Below are 25,587 nucleotides of genomic sequence, written 5' to 3' on the forward strand. Positions count from 1 at the left end.
CTGTTCATTCCTCTGCAGTACGTGGCATTGGCCACTGTCGGAATGACAGGATTTTGGACTAGATATACCATTGCTCTTACCCAGAACGTCCATTCTTATGTTCTTAGCTTCACTGACCCCTTATCTCAAAAATAATTGTGTAACATTTAATCACAGTTTCTAATTTATTTCCCAGTATTCTTTATTAAGAAAGGTTACATAAAGGAGAAAGTATAAAAGTCAGAAGGACAAGATGAAGTGTCTGTGGCTGCTACTATCCCAAATATAGGATGATAGCTATAACTTATTGGACCAAACAGGTATCTGAAATGGTATTTGTATTTAATAGCTGTACATTCCAACTGCATTTTCTGTGATGTTGATCTGTCTTTTCACATAATGCCAAATTTTCCAGCCAAGAAGTTTGTATTTCCTTGGGAAGTTGCATTTTTCTCATCATTAGGTTTTGAAGGTGGGTCTATAGCAACGTATTTAATTTGAAAACCACCTGCTGTCACTGAGGCATCTGACAGAAACTTTAAGGTCATGAGATTTCCTAGGGCAAGAGAGAAAGGGAAAAAAGTTACTGATTTGCCATTGAATTAAAAGTGCTGCTTTGGAATTTCTCTCTTCACTGTACCTGCCCCCTCATCTCTGAGAGGTATTGAAGTATCTCCACAAATATCTTGGATCTAAACCAAGATCCTTATTCACTACTTATTCAGACATTAAAATCAGTATTTGAAACTAGCAAGACGCTTAAGATACACCCACCAATACCAAGAAGAGTTTTGCCTGAGTGAATACAGGCTAAGACCTTCAGCAGTTGGATCAGTAATGCCTTGAACAAATGCCTTGAACAAACATTGTGTTGTCTCTTTCTCTCTCAAATTCTATTTTCTGGCTGCTTTTTCATTTGACCTTTAGTTGTTGTTCATTCTATATTCTTTTTCTACTTGCTCATGCTAATAAATCTCCTGTCTCTTGTCACCTGTTTCCCCAAATAGGTTTAATCCATTTTAGAAGGGGGAAATGGGGAAACCCTCCTACTCTATTGTTCATTTGTGTTCACCTAAGCGTTAGTGACATAGCATTTTGCTCAGTGTTTTCAAACAGACAACTTAAAATTTAAAAGCCATAGGCAGAGACTCCATGCAGCACCCCTGGGAAAAAACAAGGGTGCTCAGCACGGACTGGCAGACAGCCCCATGGATCAATGTCTTCCCCTTCCCCTCCAGTGCCTCCTACCTGCCAGTGGCCCTGCCAATCAGCTCCTCCCCCTCTCTCGCATCACAGCACCTTCTGCCTACTACAATCACTATTCAATGGCTTGCAGGGGGTGCTGCGTGGGCAGAAGAGGAATGGGAGCTGGAAGAGACAAGAGCGCAACAAGGCAGGAAGAGACAGAATGAGGATAGGAAGTGGCAGAGTAGGTGGAAGTGATGGGGGAGGGACTGGGGACAGAGTATGTATGTGTATGGAAGGTGGGGGAGGGCTACCATCCAGGAACCGAGGAAGTCAGTGTCTATATCTATGTTGAAACCCCAAAGATGCAATGTATTCCCCAATGCTAGAGGTTCCTTTTCTGATACATCCTCTGTAATATGAATCTGTAGCCTGCTTTCTCAGTCCTTATCGCTGAATAATGGGAATGCTTGTTGACTGAATATTAGGAGCACTGGAATTCGATACCAAGCAAGGTGGTGGACTCTCCATCCCCAGAGGTTTTTAAGTACCACCTTGACAAAGTCCTGGCTGGGATGATTTAGTTGGGATTGGTCTTGCTTTAGGTGGGGGACTGGACGAGCTGACCTCCTGAGGTCCCTTCCAGCCCTAGGAGTCTATGATTGTATGAGGTGTGTGGGTAGGGCTTGCAAGACTAAGACACCAATTACAGGCATGCTATGTAAACTCACAAATCAGTGAGGTCACTTTGATGTAAAGACTACAGCATTGGTCTCTAAATCTTTACCTAGCTAGACTTCTCAAGGGTGTCTCTTTTTTACACTTATTTTAAAGCAAAAGTATTGACTAAAGCCTATGCTGGAAGGTTTGTATGAAGGTTTGTATGAGATGTTAGCCAAGAAGTGATCATTCAATCTTTGACTATCAGGTCCTGACCCAATAGGTGAATATTTTTGACCATGAACAGTATATAAAATATTACCTGTGCTAATGATATCTTCTGGGAGTTCATCTCCACAGTACCTGAAAAAAGACAGTAAATGATTCATGACTAAACATCAGTGAGCAAATAAGCGATAACACACATGGAACACTGATACCTTAACAGAGAAGGAAGGAGTCCCTCTTTGCATGATGCTTCGTTGTTCCAGGTTGTCCATTGGGATCTATTCTGATATACAATTAAGCCACGGTGCTGACAGCTGCCATGGGCATGGGGGAAAGGTGAAATGAGGGCCCTGCTCTGTCCTCCAGAAGGGGCAGGACCAAGAGTGGGAGGGGCAGTGCCAAGGGCAACACAGTCATGCACAGCTGTAGCAGTGCTGTTGTGACATTTCAAAAGGGCCCAGAGCTCCAGCCACCACCTCTGCCAAAGTAGCAGTGGCAGCAGCCAGAACTCCAGGCCCCTCTGAAACGCCTGGCCTGGGGGCAACTGTCCCCTATGTCCTTTGTCCCCTCCGCAGGCTTGCAGTTAAGTCACTGGTTTAATTACTTTTATCTGCACTGTTTTACAAATGAGAGGGAGGGACAGGCCCACTGAATGGGGGCAGTGTGGGGGAAAGAGGGCAGTTGTCCCAGGTCTCACTGATTCAAAAGGATCCAGGGCTCCAGGCTGCTACTGATACTGCAGGAGCAGTGGCAGCCTGAGTTGTGGGCCTTTTAAATTGCTGCCAGAGTGTCACACAGCACATTCTTGGTGGCTAGAGGGCTGGGGCAGAAGTCGGGGGAAAAGAGGGTAGCACTGACGGTTGGTTTCCCCAGTCACAACCTTTCAGCCCAAGGCCCCGTCCCTTCTGGGAGTGCAGAACCAGCCCCTCCACACACCTTGCCCAAGGCCCTGGTGTACCTGTGCCTGCCCCCCTTGAGGGAGGAGAGAAGAAAGAAGATGCAGGAGGCAAAATTTTCAGTAACTGAAGAAATTAAATGAACTAAAAGAAGGCAAAGCGCTATTCATTTACATAAGGAACAATGACCTGAAGCTGACGGAGGACAACCCTAGGCTAGATATCAGGAAAATGTACTAAAGGGGAATTGTCAAGGGAAAAAAGAAATTGTGTCCTGTCTTTGCTTCTTGATAATGTACAAAGGAGGCATGAAAAACAGTCAGAATTTGAAGAGCTTTTTTTCTGTTGACGTATTGTTCTAAGTTGAAACACGTTATGGTTGCTAGGGAAATGACAACATCGCAAAAGAAAAGGGGATGAAAAACAGAGCAAGGTAGAATGCAAGCAATTTTTTGTCAGATTGTTTAAAATTCCTTTGGTTTTAGGGTATTTTTTGTTTTTGTTAATATTTATTTCAGTTCAATAAAGAATAATATTTTGAGTTGTGTATTTTTTTACTAATCATTGAACCCTGCCCCCCACCATCCTTCAATTAAAAGGTTAGAGCAAACACTAATTGTGTTCTGAGGCTTCCAAGGTATCTTCCACCAAAGCCAGGGATGGATGACCATACTTGTATTTCTAAGGGAACAAGAAGCAGTTGTTGAGAAAATCTTGCAGGTTCTCTTCAGATCTCATACAAAAGGCAAAACCCTAATTTTTTTAAAAAATCTTTGAAGGTCACCTTTTTAACTAACAGTTAGGAAGATTGCCAGTGGAGGTAGTTTAGGCAACATCACTGCATTTATTCAAGAGTGTATTGGATGCAGGAGTGATGTAGGAAGCATTCCTTTAAATTCACTGTGGTCAACGTGATCTTTTTCTGAGCATACTGGCTATGAATATTATAGCTGAAACATTGTAACCACATGTCTTTAAATACATGCATAAACGTGGAAATTATTTTTACCTGCCCACAAAGCCATTGATATCATCATAGCTATCATAGACTTCTAAGAAATCAGCCATGCAAGCAGTGTCATCTTCAACATCAAAATCCAGGAACTGTAGATGAATCCGTTGTCCGTACTTCAGTCTGATGTGCCAGTAGCATATTTGTTCATTTTCATACTCATTTGGGTAGCCCGGTGACTTAAAGATGTGGTTTGCACCTGTGAAGATTCCGCCACACTCTTTTGCTAAGAAGAAAAAAAAAAAACTTTTAACATGTTGCAATTTTTCATGCCTTTTTGTGCGTTAAGCTCTTCTGACTAAATCTTACCCAGAATCAACACAGTATAACAGCAGTAAGACTCTTCTGGACTGTTCTTATACTGTATAACCCCACCATTCTGAATTAGAAACTGTGCTAGTACATATGGAATATATAGAGAGTTGATGTGTTGGCAAGTAGAAGCCTAATCCAAAGCCCATTGAAGTCTTTGGAATTACTCTCATTGACTTCGGATCACATTCTAGGTTCCCTGTATAAAGAAAATTGGGATTTCAAACTGACTCCATCTATAGGTTTCAAAACTCCACTTACAAATCACCCTACTTCCAACCTGGTCTCTCATCCTTCAAGTCCCTCCTTAAAATACTTCCGATCCAAAATGTCTATAAACTCTATCCTTCCTCCCCATTTAGTTAGGCTCCTATTTTGTTGTATCCTATTTCTCCTTCTTTGGTATTGCCCTTGACCTGAGGCTGTAGGGCTCAGGCTGGATCAGGCTTATTTGCTGCCTCTTGGGCTATGGCTACAGTGTAGCTGTAACTTGAAATAATTTACTCAATTTGCACAACGCAAATTGTGTAAGGTGTTTTGAGGAACCTTATTTTGAACTCGGCGCCATCCAAATGGCACCCAAGTTAGAAATAAGGAGTTATTTCGAGGTTTCCCTCTCGTGATGAGGGGTAGTGAAAGCAGAATACCACACTCAAAATAATTCTATTTTGAGCATGGCATTTAGTCCTTGAGTTGCTATTTTGGGATACAAATGTATCTTGAAATAGCAACAATAATCTAGCCATAGCCTTGGAGTCATGCAATAATTTTTGTTGTCAGAAGGGTATTGGGAAGAAATGAAGTCCAAGAGCTCCTGGTCTATTTTGATTTTAAACTCTGTGGCAGAGGGGCTTTTCCAGGAAGGACTTATGTCCCAAACTTACATTGCTGCACAATGTGCTTCCAATATTATTAGTACCTCAATGAACAACACGGCCTTAATTCAATTACAGATGACTTAGTCTCCTCTCCTACCATTTCCCCAGGCAAGTCTTCTCAAATCTGAACAATATTCTCCAGTAATTATTAACAAATTCATTGGCAATAGGAGGGACTCAAATCAGCCTCTGAGTGTAAACAGCTTTGGTTAATCATGCTGTCCACCGCCCAGAGAATGCATTTGGAAGACATTTAACTAATATCTCAGAGGAGAGGGATGACAAAGGAGAAAGTAAGGCTGATAGCTTACGTTCAATGAGTGCCATAGTCTCTCACACTCTATGTGCTGAACATCTGCAAATGTCTCCTATCCCATATACCTAGATTGATGACTGCTGACCCACCATAAACAAGCTATAACTGCCATGTACACAGATCTTTGCTAACCCAAAGGCTATGTCTACACTAGAAGCATCTGCCGACAGAAGTTACTGTGGACAGGGAAATCTCAATAGACCCTCTGTCACGGATTTTATCATACACAACTTGCTCTGTTGACAGAGCACTGCCAGACTGCACCATCCTCTGGTGCCACAAAATGGAATGGCAGCTCTGCATAGTTGCACTTCTCTCGACAGTACTCTGTCGAGAGATTGTTATGCCTCATATTTTTGAGTGAGGTTTCGTGGGACAGACCCACTTCTTCAGACCATAGCCATACCAGAACAGACTCAATATTTAAGGCATAGGCTGCGTCTACACGTGCACGCTACTTCGAAGTAGTGGCACCAGCTTCGAAATAGCGCCCGTCACAGCTGCACGTGTTGGGCGCTATTTCGAAGTTGAAATCGACGGTAGGCAGCGAGACGTCAAAGTCGCTAACCCCATGAGGGGATGGGAATAGCGCCCTACTTCGAAGTTGAACATTGAAGTAGGGCACATGTAGCCGATCCGCGTCCCGCAACATTGAAATAGCGAGGTCCGCCATGGCGGCCATCAGCTGAGGGGTTGAGAGACGCTCTCTCTCCAGCCCCTGCGGGGCTCTATGGTCACCGTGTGCAGCAGCCCTTAGCCCAGGGCTTCTGGCTGCTGCTGCTGCAGCTGGGGATCCATGCTGCATGCACAGGGTCTGCAACCAGTTGTCAGCTCTGTGGATCTTGTGTTGTTTAGTGCAACTGTGTCTGGGAGGGGCCCTTTAAGGGAGCGGCTTGCTGTTGAGTCCGCCCTGTGACCCTGTCTGCAGCTGTGCCTGGCACCCTTATTTCGATGTGTGCTACTTGGGCGTGTAGACGTTCCCTCGCAGCGCCTATTTCGATGTGGTGCTGCGCAACATCGATGTTGAACGTCGACGTTGCCAGCCCTGGAGGATGTGTAGACGTTATTCCTTGAAATAGCCTATTTCGATGTCACTACATCAAAATAAGCTATTTCAATGTAGCGTGCATGTGTAGACGTAGCCACAGAGAACCAAAAACAGTAATCAAAGTTTTTTGAGGGATAACACTGTCGAGGAAAATGCCGAGTTCTGCCTTCTGTTGACAAAACTCTCTAGTGTAGACCCAGCCAAACTGTTGGCTAAGTAGCACAAGATAGGCCATTGGAAGTGGTTTGAAAATAAAGAAATATAAAGCTAAACAATTTTTCATGTTGGTGCCTATTTCTATCTCTATTTTACTTCCTTCTCCATTAAATTAGTGGTACCAAACTATATTGCAACAATATTTGATTTAAGCTTTGGCTGTCATTTTTGGGTGTCTTCTTCATGTATTGAACATCCAACTGGCACTACTACTCATTTAATCCTGTTCATTTTTATAGTACCTATTGCTGGATAAGGATAGGTCAAACACAGTATTTCAGTCCCCATATTTAGCATTTACTTAGTTTTACGTGTCTTAACTCCCATTAAAGTCAGGAGCCAAAGCTCCTATGAATGGGAACAGGAGTAAGTTCTAAATCTACATGTCTGAAAATCACCTGGAAAATGGTTGCATTTAATGATGTTTCATCTCTTGTATTGGACTGGCTATGTGCTTCAGATGGAAACTGATTCTACCACCAGAATAGCAATAAGATGGACACCTGAAGGTACGTGAACACAAGGCCACCTGAAAATGACCTGATGAAAGGTTGTGGAAGCCAAGCTGAATAATCTGGGGTACAGCTGGGAAACTATTGAAAGAATTGCCAGAAACAGACAGAGTGGAGGAGCTTTTTTGCTATCCTAAGTGCTGGAGGAATAATGGGAACATCACAATGATGATCTCTTTGTGGATATTGAGAGTTCATAAGCGGGGAAAAACAGTTGCAGTCAGAGACATATTTCACCCAAAGTTTCTGCATTTATAAGAAAAGACTAAGATCACCGAACAGCTCCACCAACAAACACCATGAAACTCCTTACTTTGGACTTCAGACCTAATTCTGTTATTTGTATTAAGTAGGAAATCAGACTAGATTATAAGAATGGTCCCTTCAGGTCTTAAAATCCCTAGGTCACAACCACAGCTGGTGTGAATCAGCTCTGCTGAAGCTGACCTTTTGATCGCTATGGAACCAGTATTGTCCCTGCACCTTGTCATAATACTGCCAGGCATCCAAGTTAATCATACATACTTTGTTCAGATTCTTACCTGTAAGTCACAATGCACATCCTTATTTTATTTCTGCTTTAAATTATAGCTAAACTTCCTTCCAAGATAAAGTTCCAATTAAAGGGGATGCCAATTAAAGGGATAATCACAACTCAAATTTAGGCCAAGTTGTAGCAGAAACAAGCTTTAACAAAGAGAAGAGAAATAGAAATTTGCTTCTGGATTTTTTCATACTAGGAAGAAAATGGTCATTTTAAAATAAATAAATACTCTGCTGCAGTGTGTGCAACCACAAAATAAAACTAATTTAATTGATTTTAGTTTGTACAAGCTAAGAGAAATGTGAAAGGAAAATGGGATAATTACTTATTATAATAGACATTTTTCACATTCCTTTAATTTTTATGATCTGTTACCTGGGAACTAGGGAACAAAGTAAAATTATTTAATATACGTGTACACTATATGACTGTTAATTTTCCCTTTAACATTATTGTTATATACACACAGACCAAAATATTCAAACTTAGGTGACAACTGTTAGGCGTTAAAAATAAAACTAGCCACTAAGCACCCATCACCTAGTTATAAATGTAAGCAATTAAATATACATGCCCAAGTTGGAAAATTTTGACCACATCACATTTGAAATGTTAGCCATATTATTGATTCACTAGCTAACAATCACCTTACAAATCTATTTCAGTTAGGAAAATATGTAATTAAGCAATATTGGATTTTTTTTTGGACACACCATGGGGGTTGTAGCAATAGGCATCCCATCTCTCACTTCTGTTGAGGCGAATCCCATAATCAACAATGCCAGTCTTTCCAAAGCCACAGCTGGATCCAGCTTTCACTATGGGATAACCCACTCTGCCCTTCGCCATCCATCCAGCAGCACACATATGGAAACCTGTGACAGAACAAAAGCATCATGGCTGTTTTGAATATTCACTCTATCAAAGAAACAACTTAAATAGCATTGCATCTTTCAGACTAAGACCATTTTTTTCTCAGTGCCCAATGCTAGTTCATGTATAATTAGCTTACTGCAAATCATATCATGGTACTTAGGCAATTGCTTTCTTTTGAATGGAGAATTTTGAATGCAGAATATAAAACCACTTCTTGTTCCCCACAACATTTTTTCTCAATGAAAAATAAAAATCAGATGTGGAAGGATTGTAATGCTCTCCACCCTAGAAAGTACAATGCCAACCTTTGTATTCAAATTAAATGTCAGATTAGTCATGTAAATATAATAGACTGGTCCATTTCTTTTCTAGTGCCTAATCCTACAGTCTCACTCAGTCCTTACTTATGTGAATAAGACCTTTTAGGATGAGGCCACTTAGGGTGGATAAAAAAGATACATATATAGGACAAGCTCAGGTAAGAGAAATGTTTAGTGAATTAAAGAGACAACTTGTCAATATGACTTACAATGTATAAACAATAACCCCCAAATAATTCAAAGTTATTCATTTTCATAAGCTGGCCACATTTTTTAAGTAAAAACCAGAATTCTTCTTTTGTGCTGGTTTTCAGGTTGTAAAATAGCCACAAACAACAAAAAGGTACCCTATTATTAAAGCCGCTACTGCCTATTGCCAGGTCGTGGTGCAAGAAGGAGGGTTGTTTCCCAATAACTGAAGGTCCTGAATAAGTTGATCATGAAACAGTGAAGAAATGATTTAATATTCACTTGGAGCAAGATATCACCTTCAACAGGGTCTGAAGGGTTGGGTCTGAAGGCATTCAACCCTTCACTTTGAACACTTTTATCATATTGAACACTTTCTGCTGGACTGCTTGTTCTCAGTGTAAATGGAGCAAATTTAGCGAGATGTCATGAATAAACACTGTAAAAACAAGTGCTTTCATTGATTAAATGAAAATTTGGACATTCTAGAAGACGCTCCTTAAGCACTGATCATTTTATTAAGAAAATGCAGTGAAGGGGAATGCCCAGAGCTGGCATCTTCAACAGCATATGCTTCACGTAAGGTAGTGGTACTGAGATTGAGGGGAAAGCTGCTGCTCCCAAGCCTTAAGAATGGGCTGCTCCAGTGTGCTGTACCCACTCCAGTGCTCCACTCCTCACACAGCAAAGAGTCACTCTAGCACTGCAAGCAGCTGCTACAACTATCTCCAGTATGAGTCACACAGCAGCCTCTAGCAATCAAGGGGAAAAACTGCAAAATTCAAGCAAAATTCCTAAATTGCCCATGTTTTCTCACAAGATTGTAAGACTCCCCCAATTGCAATAACCCAAATGCTGGCAACATTGAACGTGTGATGTGAGAATCAAGTGACTGCACATTCAAATGCCCATTTTCTTTCATACCTATTTTTCTTGCTGCCTCCAGTTGCTGGTAGGTGGCTAGCTGTCCTCCTTCATACTCACACACTGCTTTAGCTTCTGCATACGTGAGCCGATATTTTCCAGTCCGTGACTCCCTGTGGTACACCCCACCTGCTCGCTCTGTGGAATCAAAGCAGTCAAGAGTTTTAGTATTTCTTAGGAGTACTGAATATAGGATCGCAACTGGCCTCCCTTCCTGTATGATATCAGACCTCATTGCCGCCAACAGCTTGGGCTATTGCCCAGGTGAGAACATAAACAAGATATTCAGCTGGAATTTCGTTATTTAAAAAGCTTCAGGAAAATGTGTCCTCCTCCCACCCCAGGGGTATTATAGATTCCTGAAGTAGGAGGGCTTTTTAAACTACAGTGAGTCAACATACTTCTGAAATAATTCCCCGAACTGCTATTTAGAAAGCAGCAGCTCCTTCAATGATTAACTCTCATCAGAAACACTGAGTCTGTAGCTAAGAGGTATTCTTTCCAGACTGGTAGCACAATGTGCTTTTGGATGTAATTGTGACTGATATGAGCACATTTCTTGCCATGTCCAGACAGAATTTAGTTCATCTTAATTGACTTAAGTTTAAGTATTTTAAGCATTCATTGTACGAAAAAGACAAATATTTATGTATGTAACTTTTTAAGGTGGAGACATGACTAATGTAAACCCTGGGAGCTGTTATGAGCTTCAAAGGACTCTTTTGAACAATGTGCCACACAAGACTTAATTTTAGTTCAGTAAGTTTCCTAGGAAGGAGTGTCTCCCCTCTTTGGGAAAGCAATTTTCACCTCTGGACCGATCATTTTCAAGCTACACCTTGAAGTGAAACCATTGTCTGGTTTATCTCCATGTATCAAAGACCCAGATTGTATAAAGGAGGGAGGATTCATGAAGGTTTTTCTTCTGAGCAAAGAACTCTTACGAACTTGAGTAAAAGGACTGATCACTGGCAAGAGCCTTTTTTGGGCTTGGTATGGTCTCTGGTCAGCTTACAAGCATTCATGTAGGTTCCTCTATTATTTTTTAATATTTTCTCTGCAATGCTTTCACCTAAAGAATAAATGTACTTGCTTAAACGGGCTGAGTAGAAACTTCACTGTGGGCACTTGTCCTGTTTTTAGCTTCTGAGAAGAAGAAAAAGAAGGCCTGCTCAGGCAGTCTGACTTGCTAGGGAAATGTGCAGTCTCAGAATACCATGATCAGGAGAGAGAGACACACACACACATCTCTGGCCAAGAAATAGGACAGCTGAGAATCCAGCCATAGAAATGAAGGCCCTTCCTACATCTGGGAGGGATAGTTTCCCCACATTGTTTCAATAATTTTGAGTGTACTCTTTGTAGAATGAATCAGAACTTCGCTCAGAATGGCTAAAGAAATTATATTAGAGTTATATAGTTAGACAAGGTACAGAAAATTAAAAGGAAAAGTGATGAGAAACACATATTTGAGCTGCTGCACACTAGGCACAGATTCTAAGCAAATGTTAGCTAATATTTTGTTATAAAAATTGATTGCATTGTTTTATAACACTTCAATATTCTAACATATGATTTTAATGGGATTTAATGGGGATTGACACCAAAGCCAAGCACAGATTAATGAATGGTCATGTTTGGCTATACCAAACTGTGGCTGGCCTTAGAAAGGCATGTGACCATGACACCTTGTATTGAAATCCGTCTTGCACCTGGTATTTTTCCATGCAGGGGGTGCGCGCGCGCGCGCGTGTGTGTGTGTGTGTTTCCACTGTGAGGGAAAGCAGTTGGATACAAAGAACTCTGAAGAAGCTGTAGCCCGAGGTCATAGTAAAGATCAACTCTGATTTGAATGTTTTTTTTACCTGCTATAAAAGAACAGCTTTTGCACGTAACAAATTTCTTAGTAGATTAGCACTAGCTGTTGATTTTGTTTATGTAATTTAGTAATTTATTTGATCTATTTTCACTTTCAACAACTTAAATCCTACTTTTTATACTTAATAACAACGCTTTTGTTTATTATCAATCACAGTGTACATAATTTTTACATTGGAGGGAGCAACTACTGTGCTTCTCTCTCTTTCATTGATAAAGAGTGTGAACCCATAAGCTTGCTCTCTGTAGAAACTTCTATACAGAGTAAGACACATTTATTTCAGGTTTTGGTCCAATCTGGGGGTTGATTTCTTGGGTGCTCATAGCTGAGCCCCTCCCTGAGCTGAACTTGTTCAGTGTCTGTGTTAATCTGCAGGGTGAAGTTACTCCAACTCTGTGGTTTGTCAAGGGGAACTAGGGGATCCGGCCCAGCAGGAAAAGGCTGGTGAGGAGCCCCAGGCAATGTGTACACTGCAGCCCTATTTTGAAATAAGATATTTTGAAACAGCTATTATGAAATATTTTATTTTGAAATAATACAACTACACACAAAGGCCATGTCTACCCTAGCCCTCTCCTTTCAGAGGGGGCATATTAAGGAGGGATTTTGGAAGGTGCTAATGAGGTGCATATGCAACATCTCATTAGCATAATGGTGACTGTGCATGATTCGAAATTGCCACTTTTGAAGCGCATGCCACCCATATAGTCGGGGGCCTCTCAAAACAACCCCCTGATTTCGAAAGCCCCTTCTTCCCAAAACCAAATGGGCATAAGGGGCTTTCAAAATCAGAGGGTCGTTTTGAAAGCCCCCTGGCTACACAGGTGGCGTGCATTTTGAAACCTGCACTTTTGAATTGCGCGTGGCTGCCATTATGCCAATGAGGCACTGCATATTCATGGCAGCACCTCATTAGCATCTTCTGAAATCCCTCATTAACATGCCCCCTTTGAAAGGAGTGGGATAGCGTGGACACAGCCTCTGAGGGATACCAATTTCAAAATAATGCACTCGCTATTTCAAAATTATTTTGAAATAGCATATGCATAGGGTAGATAACAACTCAGTTATTTTGAAATAACTGCTGTTACCTTGAAATGACTGGTCAGTGTAGCCCTAGCCACACAGAGCAGGAAGGCAGACATCATGTCATGATCAGCACAGTGGGAGACAACCCCAAGAAGACTTCTGTGATTCAATTTATGAAAATAGGGATTAGTTTTATAAGAATATATTTAGTGTTTAGACTCTATGCATATGCTGCTGTATATATAATCTCACTTATAATATCTATATCTCATGTTACAAGGTAATATTTAAGTATGTTCTCTGAAACTATAAGCTCCAGCAGTCATGATCAGTCATGGGCAACCTGCGACCCCCTTAAGGGTCCATGTGTGCCCCATGAAACATTTTTTTTTATTCTTGTCTTCACACAGGGATGTTAGATTCTGCTGGTTTCCCTAACTTTAGTTTTTTCCTACTGGTATTACTGAACTGACATGAATGTAAAGTAAGGGCATGTGAAGTAAGGTATGTGCTGATTGCACATAACATTGACTGTGAGAGCCATGCGCTCCCTCTGTATTCAAAGTGCTGCTATGGTTTAGTCATTCAAACCCCACCAATTCTACCTGCGTGAGTGCAGTCAGCAAAACTACCGTATCATGGGATACCATGTTTTTTACAACAAACTTGTGGCTCACTGGCATGACAGAAGGCCACTTGTGTCCACTCACTAGCCTAGGTTGCCCATCACTGGTCAAGATTGAAACATTACAAAGTGTAAAATACCGCTTTGGAACAATTGCCTTGGTCTCATGGACAGCAAAAAAGACCCATAGCCACCAGACAAACCATTGTGAAACATCAGAGAACAAAAGACAGCTTGTACCCCCATCCCAAACCCATGAAGAAGAGTCATGCATGTGACCTCATCAAATCATCCTGAACTGTGGGATAAGAGAATTAAAATCCCTAAGGGGGGGAAAAAAAACTTGCAACTTTTTGACTGTTTAAATTCTGATGGGCCAGTGACTCCATGGCCATGTTTAAACAACCGTCCCTTCGTCATCCCAACCCAAGCGCCGTACATTTCACTGGTGTAAGTGGCAGTGTGCACAGTACTATGTCAGTGGAAGAGCTTCTCCCATTGACATGGCTACTGTCATTCACTGAGATGGTTTTATTACATCAATGAGAAAACTTTCTTCCATTGGCCTAGTGCAGCTACACTGGTACAGCTGTGCTGCTCTAAACATGCTAGTGTAAACATAGCCCTAACTGGTGCCAGTGATCTCCAGCGGTTGTTTCATGGGTCTGCCTGAAAGACATTTTGAATGGACAGATTGCTGTAACTCTGTGGCTGTGTCTACACTAGCCCCAAACTTCGAAATGGCCACATAAATGGCCATTTCAAAGTTTACTAATGAAGCGCTGAAATGCATATTCAGCGCTTCATTAGCATGCAGGCGGCCGCGGCACTTTGAAATTGATGCGCCTCACCGCAGTGCGGCTCGTCCCGACAGGGCTCCTTTTCGAAAGGACGCCACCTACTTCGAAGTCCCCTTATTCCCATGAGCTGATGGGAAGTTTGGGGCTAGTGTAGATGTAGCCTGTCACTCTTAAGGTGTGTCTACATGTGCACAAAAAATCGAAATAAGTGGCCCTTTTTCGAAAGAGCGGGAGGAGCATCCAAACATGTAAACCTGTCTTTCAAAAGTAAATTGAAAGAACGGGGCGCAGACTTTGAAATCTGAACCCTGATCCCGTATCAGGAAGATCTCTCCCTTTTGAAACACTAAATCGAAAGAGTACACTTGTAGACGCTCCACAGTCCACTTTTTCAACATACGGCTCCGCCATGGCACCGGTCAGCTGGAGTGCAGGGCCACTCCAGCTGGCAGCAGCGGGGCTCTATGGTCCCTGCATTCGGCTGCCTTAAAGCCGCACGCATGCAGGAAACCTGTGGCAGGAAGCTGAGAGCGTGCTAGGAGCAGCCTCCCCACGTGCTCCAGCCTCACGCTCCAGCACCGCAGCATGGCCAGCAGCCAGCCCCCCTGCGAGCCCCACAGCCACAGCTCCGAACCCCCTCAGTACTCCCAAGGCTCCCAGGGGGAGGAAAAAAAAGGGCCCCCTCCTGGATGGAGTGGGAGCTGTGGGACCTCCTCAGCCTGTGGAAGGAGGAGGATGTCCTGCATCAGATGAGGGTCAAGCGGCACAATACCGCCGCCTTCGGCCACCTGGCGCAGGGCCTCCATACCAGAGTCCTGCTGGAGCGTACCGCAGAGGAGGTATGCTCCAAGGTAAAGGAGCTGCGGCAGGGCTATGTCCGGGCCAGGGACCAGCCTGGCCACTCCGGGGCAGCTCCAGCCACATGCCCCTACTACCAGGAGCTCCAGGGCATCCTGGGGCCCCAGGAGAGCTCCCCACCCCCAGCATTCCTGGACACATCTGGCGAGGAGCTGCGGCTGGAGGAGGAGGAGCAGCAGCCTGGACTGGGGACCCAGGAGGGTCAGGGGACCACCGAATGGTCAAGTGAGGAGGGGGACCTCACCGTCATCATCCCCTCCTGCTCCTCCAGCCGGGCGACTGGGATTCGGACGTCCCCGGATGCCACCGAGGGAACCTCCAGTACATACAGGGAGGGGCGCACACCTGCTCCACAGGGTGGGAGCGGTGCAACAGCTTGTCGCCCGCACACAGGACTGGTGGTCCTGGGCCGCACACAGGCCACCCCCCACATGGGATGTGGCACCCGGCGGTGGTGCACCAGTGACACCCAGCACCTGCCCCCAGTGGACAGTGCCACAAGCTGCACAGGGGTGGCGGTCAGTCAGTGCTGGGCAGCACCTACGGCCTGAACACCGCAGGCTGGGAAGGGCCACCTGTATGAGAGACCCCTGGATGCACCTCCAGGCTGGGAGGCCCAGCCCGTGGGGGGCGGGTCAGTGCCCTTGCGGGGGGTCAGGGTCCTTTGGGAAGGCGGGGGTCCCATGGGGTGGGCTCGGGCGGGTGGGCCACAGCCTGGTCCCCTCTGGCTGGGGCACATTCCTTACATGCTCTCCTCCTCTCCACACAGCCGCACCATATGTAGGCCAGGAGAGCGCTGCGCTGTCCCTCGTCCCTGAGAGCCCCCCGCAGCCCTCGGAGAACATAAGAACATAAGAACATAAGAATGGCCATACTGGGTCAGACCAAAGGTCCATCAAGCCCAGCATCCCATCTGCTGACGGTGACCACACCAGGCAGTGTGCTGTTGGGGCCATGGCAGGAGGGCCCCTCCACCGGGCTGAGAAGGACTCAGCCAGCCAGCGCCAGGCCAAGGTGGCCGAGCAGCACCTGAGGCTCACCCAGGCTGACATGGAGTGGTGGAGGGCAGCCTGGGAGAGGCTGCTGACCACTCCAAAGGACGTTGGCCACACCCTCCAGGGCCATTAGGCCCCTGTTGTCCACCTCCTGTCCCCCCCGGCAGCTCCCTCTACTGAGCCTGCCCCCTCCGCTCCCCCCTGAGCCTGCCCCCTGCCCCCACCGAGGCTGCCCCCTGCCCCAGTAAACCCCATAAAAAGGATTCTTTCAAAGATGGGGTTTGTTTTTGAAATAACACTGTCTACACTGGTTTTCTTCTTTCAAAAGAAGCTATTTCAAAATAAGAATATGCAAAATGAGGTGCCAGATATGCAAATCTGCACTTCATTTGCATTTTTGATTCCCTCATTTGCATACCTCTTTTGAAAGAGGAATACAAGTGTAGACACAGCCTCCTTCTTCTTTTCTACTTAATAAACTATTAGACAGTTTATTACAGACTTGGCTACAAGCATTGTCTTTTGTGTAAGGTGTAGAGTACCAACTGACCTGGGGGTAAATGATTGGTCTCTTGGGATTGGAAGCAATTAGAATGTGGTATGATTTTTGGTAGAAGTGATCATTCATCACTAAGTTCAGTTTGTCTAGATGGCAAGGTAGATTGGAGAATCTCAGGGGACTCCTTGATAAGACTGTTACAGTGATCCAGGAGATCACATTTATTACTGACTTGGTGAAATGTGATTCCAGAACAGAATACCTGTTTGGGGTATTTGCCCTGCTTTTGAACTCGCAGTTGTGAGCTGCTCTAGACATGTATGAATCTGTGCATGTGTGCACACACACCTGTAGAGGCACCCTCATGTCTCTGTAGTTAAGGCTGAATCAAGTTCTACTTGTACACAAAAGTACGATGCATTTATATATCCCAAGTGAGCAGTTTATTGCTGGCGCTAGAGAAGGGGAAACGCGCCAGCTGGAGTGGATTATAGCAGCTATAAAGACTATCCCCTGCAGAAGGAGAAGGCTGGCTGAGAAAAATATATTCTCCCCAACTGCCTAGCTAGGAACTTTTCCTTGACAGTAGAAAAGGTCTCTAACAGCACAAAGGCCTGCTTAGCGTAGAACTCTTTATGCTTGCCTGTGGAGAGGTTTTAAGGAGTTGCTCCTGGGTAGGTAACAGCTTACCAGTAAGAATCTGCTAAATATGCAATATTACTACAATCATTTTCCACTTTATTTGAAACATTGTATACAGAGACCTTTCTTACAGGGATCCCTCAATCCACCCCCTCCTTTGGACCCTACCATAGGGAGTGCAACCTGTTCAATTGACAAGGTGTAGTTCTTACACCACAAGCCTTCCCCACCTTTGCCTGGACTGCAGGGGTGGAGGATGTCACCGCTGCAAAGGTGACTGACCTTCCCACTAACATGCTTCTCTAGCAGCAGGTCAGCTCTGAATGTAAAGGGACCTCTGTGCAGAGACTACTGACTGCTAGATTTGACCCACTGAAGATCTACAGAAATGAGTGAGAGAATGGAAGAAACTGAAATTGAAAATGGAAAGAGAAGCAGAAGATGCAAGTGTTTAACTTTGTTCTAAGTGGTCAGTTTAAAGGAATACAGGCTATGTCTACACTAGCCAAAAACTTCAAAATGGCCAGGCAAATGGCCATTTCGAAGTTTACTAATGAAGTGCTGAAATACATGTTCAGTGCCTCATTAGATTGCAGGTGGCTGCGGCACTTCGAAATTGATGCAGCTCGCTGACGCGCAGCTCATCCAGACGGGGCTCCTTTTCAAAAGGACCCCGCCTACTTCGAAGTCCCCTTATTCCTTTGAGCAGATGGGAATAAGGGGACTTTGAAGTAGCTGGGGTCCTTTCGAAAAGGAGCCCCATCTGGACAAGCCGCACGGCGGTGAGCCGCATCAATTTCGAAGTGCTGCGGCTGCCCGCATGCTAATGAGGCGCTGAATATGTATTTCAGCACTTCATTAGTAAACTTCGAAATGGCCATTTGCATGGCCATTTTGAAGTTTTTGGCTAGTGTAGACACGGCCACAGAAATACATTAGTGAATATTAATATTTGACCGTATGTGCTCATTGGAGGTATAAAGAAGAAGGGAGCCAGAAGCAGACATTTCTCTCTTGTCCAAGAATCTAATATTTTTGCTGTTAATTCACAAACCTTAATGGCCAGTTTTGGTCTCTTCTCAGACCAAACACAGCAGTCTTTGATGACACAACACTCCATGGAGGGCATGTCTATACTTTTGGAGTTCGATTTCGTGAATCTGGTAGAGAGGTACAAAATCAATCTGTCTGGGGTCAGCAATCGACACCTGTACTCCTTGCTATCACAAGGAGGAACGGAAGTCAACAGAAGAAATGTTCCCATCGACCTTCTTTAGCGAAGACAGGTAAGTCAATTTCCGATACCTTCATTCTAGCTACTCAGTTGCTGTAACTAGAACTGCGTATGTGAAATTGACTTTCAGGTCTAGTGTAGACCTGCCCTTAGATTTCAGTGATATTCAGTATGTGAATAAGTCAGAATATGCGACAGACAACAAGGAATTTTTAGTTTGTTTCACAGATTTATTGCCCATCCCAAAATCACAGCTCAAAAAACTGTAAAATATATACACTTGGAGCTGGTCCCTTTATGCGACTCCTGCACTTAAGTGGGGCCATCAAGCAGCCTGTTCACCCTATCCACTTATTTCTCCTTCGTTGGTGATTGCCTGCTGGGGTATGTGTGACTGCAGCCCTCCGTTTTCCACTATTCTAGGTTATTGATGGTCTCTTTGGGTTTGTTGCAGCCAGTGTGGAAATTACAGCAGCCTCTGAAATTGTTCCTGGTTGTTCCAGGAACCAAACTCACACACATCTCATAGAGCTGGAAGGAACATTGTGAGGTCATCAAGTCCAGTCCCCTGCCCTCTTGGCAGGACCAAGCACCATTCCTTTTTTTTTCACCCCAGATCCCTAAATGGCTCCCTCAAGGGTTGAGCTCACAACCTGGGTTTAGCAAGCCAAACTGGTCATCAGTAGCCCTAGAATCCTTGATGTGCATGGGTAGCATGAAGTCCTAATGTGTGCTTCAGGACTGGAGCAGCTTGGAATCAGGACCTTGGTGTTTCAGATTTATTGTTTGAGGTTTGTAGAACCACGCACTACTCATATTCCCTCTAAACCCACAACCTAGCAGTTTGCTGGCCCTTAATATCTTACTCAGTTTATCAGTTTCACCAGTTCATCTAATGTCTAATCTTCACAGTTTCAGAGTACTGATCCTCACTTTAGGAATAGATTTTAAGTGCATGCCTTAAATCTTTTATAAACAGTTTCTGCTGGGCTTAGCAACCCCCTATTACTAAAAAGTATGTTCTCTGTTCACACATTTCCTTGTAAACAGGCAAGAAAAAGGATTGCTTACTTTTTGCTTGCCAAGAATCAGTGTTTATTTAATTTGGGTTGAATCAACTTTCTCTTGAGGAACTTTAAAATTAAAGAAATACCCTTCTCTAGTTTATTGTCCTCTCCCATTATCTGAAGCTAGTTAAAACAAAGCATTCCTCTCACCCCTGCTCAAAATGCAGCCCTGTAATAACATCATAAAATGTCTGTGCAAATTTATTGATAATTGTATTAGTTTTATAATAATAGCTTTTTTAGTTTTATAACAATAAGACAGAGGGTGTAGGTTCCAAAAGCTGACTTCATCAAATAAATATGATGTTAGTATAAAGCAAATATATTCAGCAGCACTAAGTAACCATCCATACGTAGTACACTTGAACAAAACACATTGGGTAGCATAGAAATAAGATAGATGAAACACACATTTCTAGTCTGTTCTGAATTCAAGACCTCAGAGTGCTGTGTCATTACTATGCTCAGTATTCCCGGTAAGCTGAGCCACCTAGAAGAGATATGGGTGCAGCCCAGCTGATTAGCAGAGCATCCACAGCTTTCCACAGCTGGCAGCATGCATTTCTATTGGTGCTGCACAGCTACAGGTTTGGTGCACATAACAAAATTTATTCTGCCCTTGGATGGAAAGAATTAGAGGGAACATTGGATATGATTAATTATTTTACTGAAAACAAAGATCTTATTCTGTTTTGCATAGTACTTCGCCAGAAAAGAGGAAACAAAAAAACAGTTCAGATGTGAGTATTCCTGTTTTACTAAGTGCTTCAATTTACCCCAATAGGATTGGTTCCTTTCTTTCCTGTATATGTTATGCCACAGTTAAATCATCACAGTGTTGTTTTATTAGACCTGGCATATTTTCCTTCATTTGTAAGTCAGTTCACTTCATTATGCTTTGGTTGCACCAGTAGTAATATTTTTGTTGCAATAATTGTACTTTAGGGTGTAGGTGGAGCACAGTTTAATGCATTGTTTTGGAGCTGTGATATGAAGCCATCAGAGCAAAGTATTTCAAAGTTATGGTCTGAGATACTCCATGAGTCTTCTCTTTCTAGTAAATGAAAGATCCATTGTTTTTCTTTCATCTTTACTGTCATTGTAAATCCTTTTATTCCCAGTGGGGCTGACACCAGTATTTTGGTTAAATACTGTACGAGTAATAGTCCACTTTACCCTGATTCAGCCCAGTGGACACTTCGCACCTTTCTTTTGAAGAAAGATGACGCAAAAGTAGGACATTTTTTAGAGGTGAATAAAGCACACCTTCTCCACTCAGTCCATACAAAAGGCATTTGCTGAGATCATTATTGTTATCAACCTTTATATAGTGAATTATGTAAAAATCACAACCAAGTTCAGCCACATTATGAAAGCCCTTTACAAACTCTCCCAGCTCATTGCTCTGACTACATCATCCACTATATTAAGTCCAAGCTTTTTGTCCTCAACCTAAGGGCTTTTCACAGCTCTCTGGGTCTACTTATCCTGTCTCTTATGGCATCACCTCCCCAACACCTGGTCAGTCATCACTTCCATCCTTGACTGCTTCTAGAACGAGTGTCTGGTAAGCTGCCCCTGAGGCACAGTATATCCTCTTCTAATCTCTCCTTGAGGTGAGCCATAAAGACACTACCCTCTCCTCCTTCACAGCTATCCTCCTCTGTGATTTCTCAAATACATCTCAGAAAGAGTGGAAGACATGGTGGGGAAGAGACAGTCAAAAAGTATATTTGTATAGAAAAATTAGAGAGAGAATGTTTCCCTTCTCCTAAACGTAAAGCAACTGTTCAGTTTGTAAGCTTTTTAAGGGGAGGGACTAGATATACTTATGTGTTGTTGGGCATCTGATGCAAAGTGGCCCAGACCTTGAATCTATGCCCACATAGACGCTACGCCCACAGTGTCCAATAAGCTGTCCGCTTGCACCATGTGGTGAGTTGGATAGTGAAGTGTGGCAAAGAAGCTCGCTAGAGCCGCAAACGTGGAGCACCTCTGCGCATGCCCACCTTCATTTGCTGGGACAAGCGAATGGCAGCAGTGCCAGAGGCAGCTCCTCCTGAGGCTCACTTGGCATGGTGAGGCTTGGGACAGCTTGCGCAGCTCGGGGAGGCAGGGCTCGGCGGGGGATGGAGTGGCTTGCTCAGGGTAGGGTGGCTCCAGCAGCAGCTCCAGGGAGTCACTGACAGTTTGCACAGGGAAAGGGGTGCCTGACTCTGGGTAGCGATGGGGAGGGTGACTGGCTGTGGGGGTGGTGCCTGGCTGGAGGCAGGGGAGGGCTGTGGCCGTTGCTAAATTTTGTTTTGGACAAGACTGAACTAAGAAATCACTAACAACAACATTAATTAAACTAGCTAGAAATATTTTAAGAGATGCATAATGTACGGTAGAAAATAAAAATACTGTTTAATTATTCTCCATAAATCAGCCTTCTCAGCCATGCATTTGCTTGGTTGTTCCTTATGTTAATATGGTTTGTATTACTGTTCTTTTCCTTAAATTTAAAAATAAATGTATAATTTTAAATAGTCTTTTTACCCACTTTTGAAATAAGATACTGCTAACATGGTATTTTACATGCTTCATTCTTTCATAATTATTCCTCAGCTGCTTAGTGATGCCAGCAATCATAACTTCTTCAGAATTTTTACTGGAAATTTAGTTTCATACATGTAAGATACCATGTATTTGTGCTATGTTCATGCAAAAGCTACTGTTCTCCTTTTACAGCTGTTTACTTTTACACTCTTTCATGTTTTTCCTTCATTAAAAGAACAGTCATTTAATGATGATAGTTTTTATTCCAACTTATGCTTTCAGATACATCCAATTTACATAATTTTTAGCTTCTTTTCCCCAGTAGCCTTTAGTTAGCAAGTAAATGTGAAAACATTAAGAAAATTGGGAAAAACTGTAGTAATTACTCAGGTTAAATTCCTATTGATTTCAATGCAAGATTTTGCCTTCTTTTATGTATAGTACTTTTCAATATAATTTTAAAGAACTGTGGTTATTTCAGCAGCAAAGAGTTCATGAACTAATTTTTTCTTACCTAACCAAATAGAGTTATGCAGTACTCCATTCTTGAATCCCCAACTTTGAGCCTCATCCCACAGCAAGACAAAGAAGAAAATTAACATGATAGCTCTTCTCTCTGCGCTATTTGAGTATAAACACGCTCTGTTACAGCCTCTGCAAGCAGCTGCCTAAATTCTGTTGGAACATCTGGTAACGTGATCTTAAATAGTGCATTTCCCTGTGAAGTCAGCCAGCCTGCTCCAATTGAACTTTCTGTAGTATTGTTACAGAAAATGTGACGTCTGAGTTGGTTGGTCTGACTCATTTTATGGCTCCCTTGCTTATGAGCGACTTGTCAATGTATCCATAACTACCAAAGCACATGTGAAAACTTTTATATGCTAAAATTTGTTCTTCAGTTATGTTCCTGAGTGTGCTAAAACTAAGTAGCAAGTATAATAGTAGATGTTGCTGTTCCTTACAGGATATATTATTCATTCTCACTGAAACACTTGAATGGTCTGGTCTAGTGCAACTTCTCTTGGACCAGACCTGATTAGCTGTACTGCTTTTTAACAATGCTTTGCCTTTGCTACTTAGACTAAACTTCTCCAAATAATAAGTCTTATTTGGGGGCAACCAGGAGCTCCTTCAGGGTCAGCATAATACTGGAAATGTCAAAAGGTTGAAAAGTCAGTGGTTCTGACTGTGGGGGGTGAAGATCTCGTAACCATGACTTGGAAGCTGATTCATGGCATGACAGCTGTCTGCCTGTCTTCCCTTCAGGCTGCAGGGTGATTCCTGTATAAGCAGCTGCTCCTTGTGGGCAGGACTATGGTGAAATAAAAAAGGGGAAGAAATGATAGTGTGGAAAACTTTCTGCTACGCTACCTCTTGTTGTTGAACAACTTAAGGTGGAGTCCAGTCTCCTTTGGTGATACAAGAGACTTGTGCTTACTGGAGTCAGAAGTTCTTACAGCTAAAGATGTGTTCATCTGACATGACCTCAGAAGTTAATGAAAACCAGTAATGAGAAGAAAAGAGTCAAGAGTTAACTTCACACTCAAGGCTTGCTGCCTTTTTTATTTTTAATTCTTTTTGTTAAACATAAATCCCTGTTGCATCAAGGGAAGAAAAGCTTTGTAAATGCCATTGAATCTCCATCAGCTGCCACGAAGGGTTAATGCATATGATATATTGCAAACATCTGTACAGGGGTGTTAGAACAATTTTTACAGTGGAGCGGCTGACGATGGAAGCCATGGATATTCCATATTTGGTATTTGTTATTACTATTTCAAGCCAAGGGACATGGCAGCACCCTTTGTTCCACCACTAATGCACGTATGCTTGAAGCTAGTCTCTGTGCCCCATCTAACACACACACACACACCTCTGCTAAGCAGGATTGGGAGTATGAGGAGAGCAGGAACAACTGAGGAATTTGTATCCTGAAATAGCAACTCCAAGGCTAGACACCGTGCTCAAATTAGCAGTGCTAGCAGTGTTATTTCAAGTGTGGTATTCCAGTTCCAGCACCCCTCATTTTACGAGGGATAGTGGAATCTTTGAAATAGCCACTTATTTTGAACTTTGGTGCTGTCTGGATGGCTCCAAGTTTGAAATAATTTAACTTAAAATAAATTGTGCGATTTGTGTTGCGCAAATTGTGTAAATTATTTCAAGTTATGGCTACAGTATAAACAGAGGAACCATAGGAGGGTGCAAATTCAACAACAATACCCATGATGTATGTGGACTAACTTTATGTGCTTTAGATGCAGTTTGAATCCTCTTCGCATTGTTGATTAGATGGGCCAGTGGGTGTCTAAATTTGTTTATCTGAAAAAAGAAAAAAATCCCCATATTTTGGGTCCCCATATAAAGAGATTTGACCTCTGTCATTCCATATTGACCTCCTTAGTTTGCCCTAATAGCCTTATTGTCGTAGATGAGCTTAGACGATTACATTTTTAACATATTGGCAAAGGACAAAAAAAGACTTAATTGATGGCTTAAAAGTTTTACATAAGAACTGGACATTCCAAACTGATGTTCTTCCCTGCCCTCAAGAGCCTGTGTCTGTGCCACAGGGACTGTGGAACACAAAAATTTGGTAGCATCGGTAACTATGGCAACTGAACCCTAGACCTGGAACAAGGTATGTACACACAGCCTATGTCTACACTAGAGAGTGTCCACACAAAAAATGCATTTTATCGACAGTATGTCAAAAGAACTCGGTACTTTCATTGACAGCCTTCTGCCTCCCTGCCATGGGGCAGAATGCTTTTGTCGACAGATTCTGCCAATAAAAACCAAATGTGGATGTTGCGGGGTCTGTGTGTGGCGTTTCTTGACAGACCAGTCCTCCATGGCTCCAGCCAGCTGATCTGGGGGCAAAGCCTTGTCCACAGCAATCACAGCTCTATTCTCTCTGCCCGCAGCCACTCTTAAATCTGCAGGGAGCCCCAGAAGTCCTGCAGCAGGAAGCTGAGAGTGTGTGAGCAGCAGAGCCATCACGATGGCTGCACATGTGCCCTCCCAGATGAGGATGGGGCTGACCATTGTGGGGCTCCCCCATCCCACTTGACAGGCTAGCAGCAAACAGTCATGGCAGAAGCCAGCAGAGACCCCCCTGGACCCTTGTGGGACCTGCCCCAGGGATCCCAGGACCTACCTTGCAGGCCAAAGAAGTGGGCCCCATCCTGGTCTGGCCCCAAGCTCCAAGACCTCCTGGGCCTCTGGGCTGAGGAGGCCATTCTGCTGGACCCCTCAGCTACGTGGCATAATTCCCCAACCTACACAAACCTGGATGCAGCCCTGACAGACCATGGACACCCCAC

The 25,587-nt window shown here is 43.4% G+C and overlaps 1 protein-coding gene across 1 annotated transcript; it reads right to left on the bottom strand.

Moving 5' to 3' along the window:
- Positions 1-144: 144 nt before the first annotated feature.
- Positions 145-22,913, bottom strand: TNFAIP6 (TNF alpha induced protein 6). Its single transcript, XM_075001817.1, has 6 exons — positions 22,776-22,913; positions 10,096-10,233; positions 8,500-8,661; positions 3,958-4,186; positions 2,147-2,187; positions 145-535 (listed from the first exon to the last, which is right to left on the bottom strand). The coding sequence occupies exons 1-6, from the start codon at positions 22,861-22,863 to the stop codon at positions 372-374; spliced, it is 822 nt and encodes a 273-aa protein (XP_074857918.1). The 5' UTR covers positions 22,864-22,913; the 3' UTR covers positions 145-371.
- Between the last annotated feature and the right edge of the window lie 2,674 nt (positions 22,914-25,587).

Source organism: Carettochelys insculpta, chromosome 8 (genome assembly GCF_033958435.1).
Source record: "Carettochelys insculpta isolate YL-2023 chromosome 8, ASM3395843v1, whole genome shotgun sequence".
Taxonomy (NCBI): Eukaryota; Metazoa; Chordata; order Testudines; family Carettochelyidae; genus Carettochelys; species Carettochelys insculpta.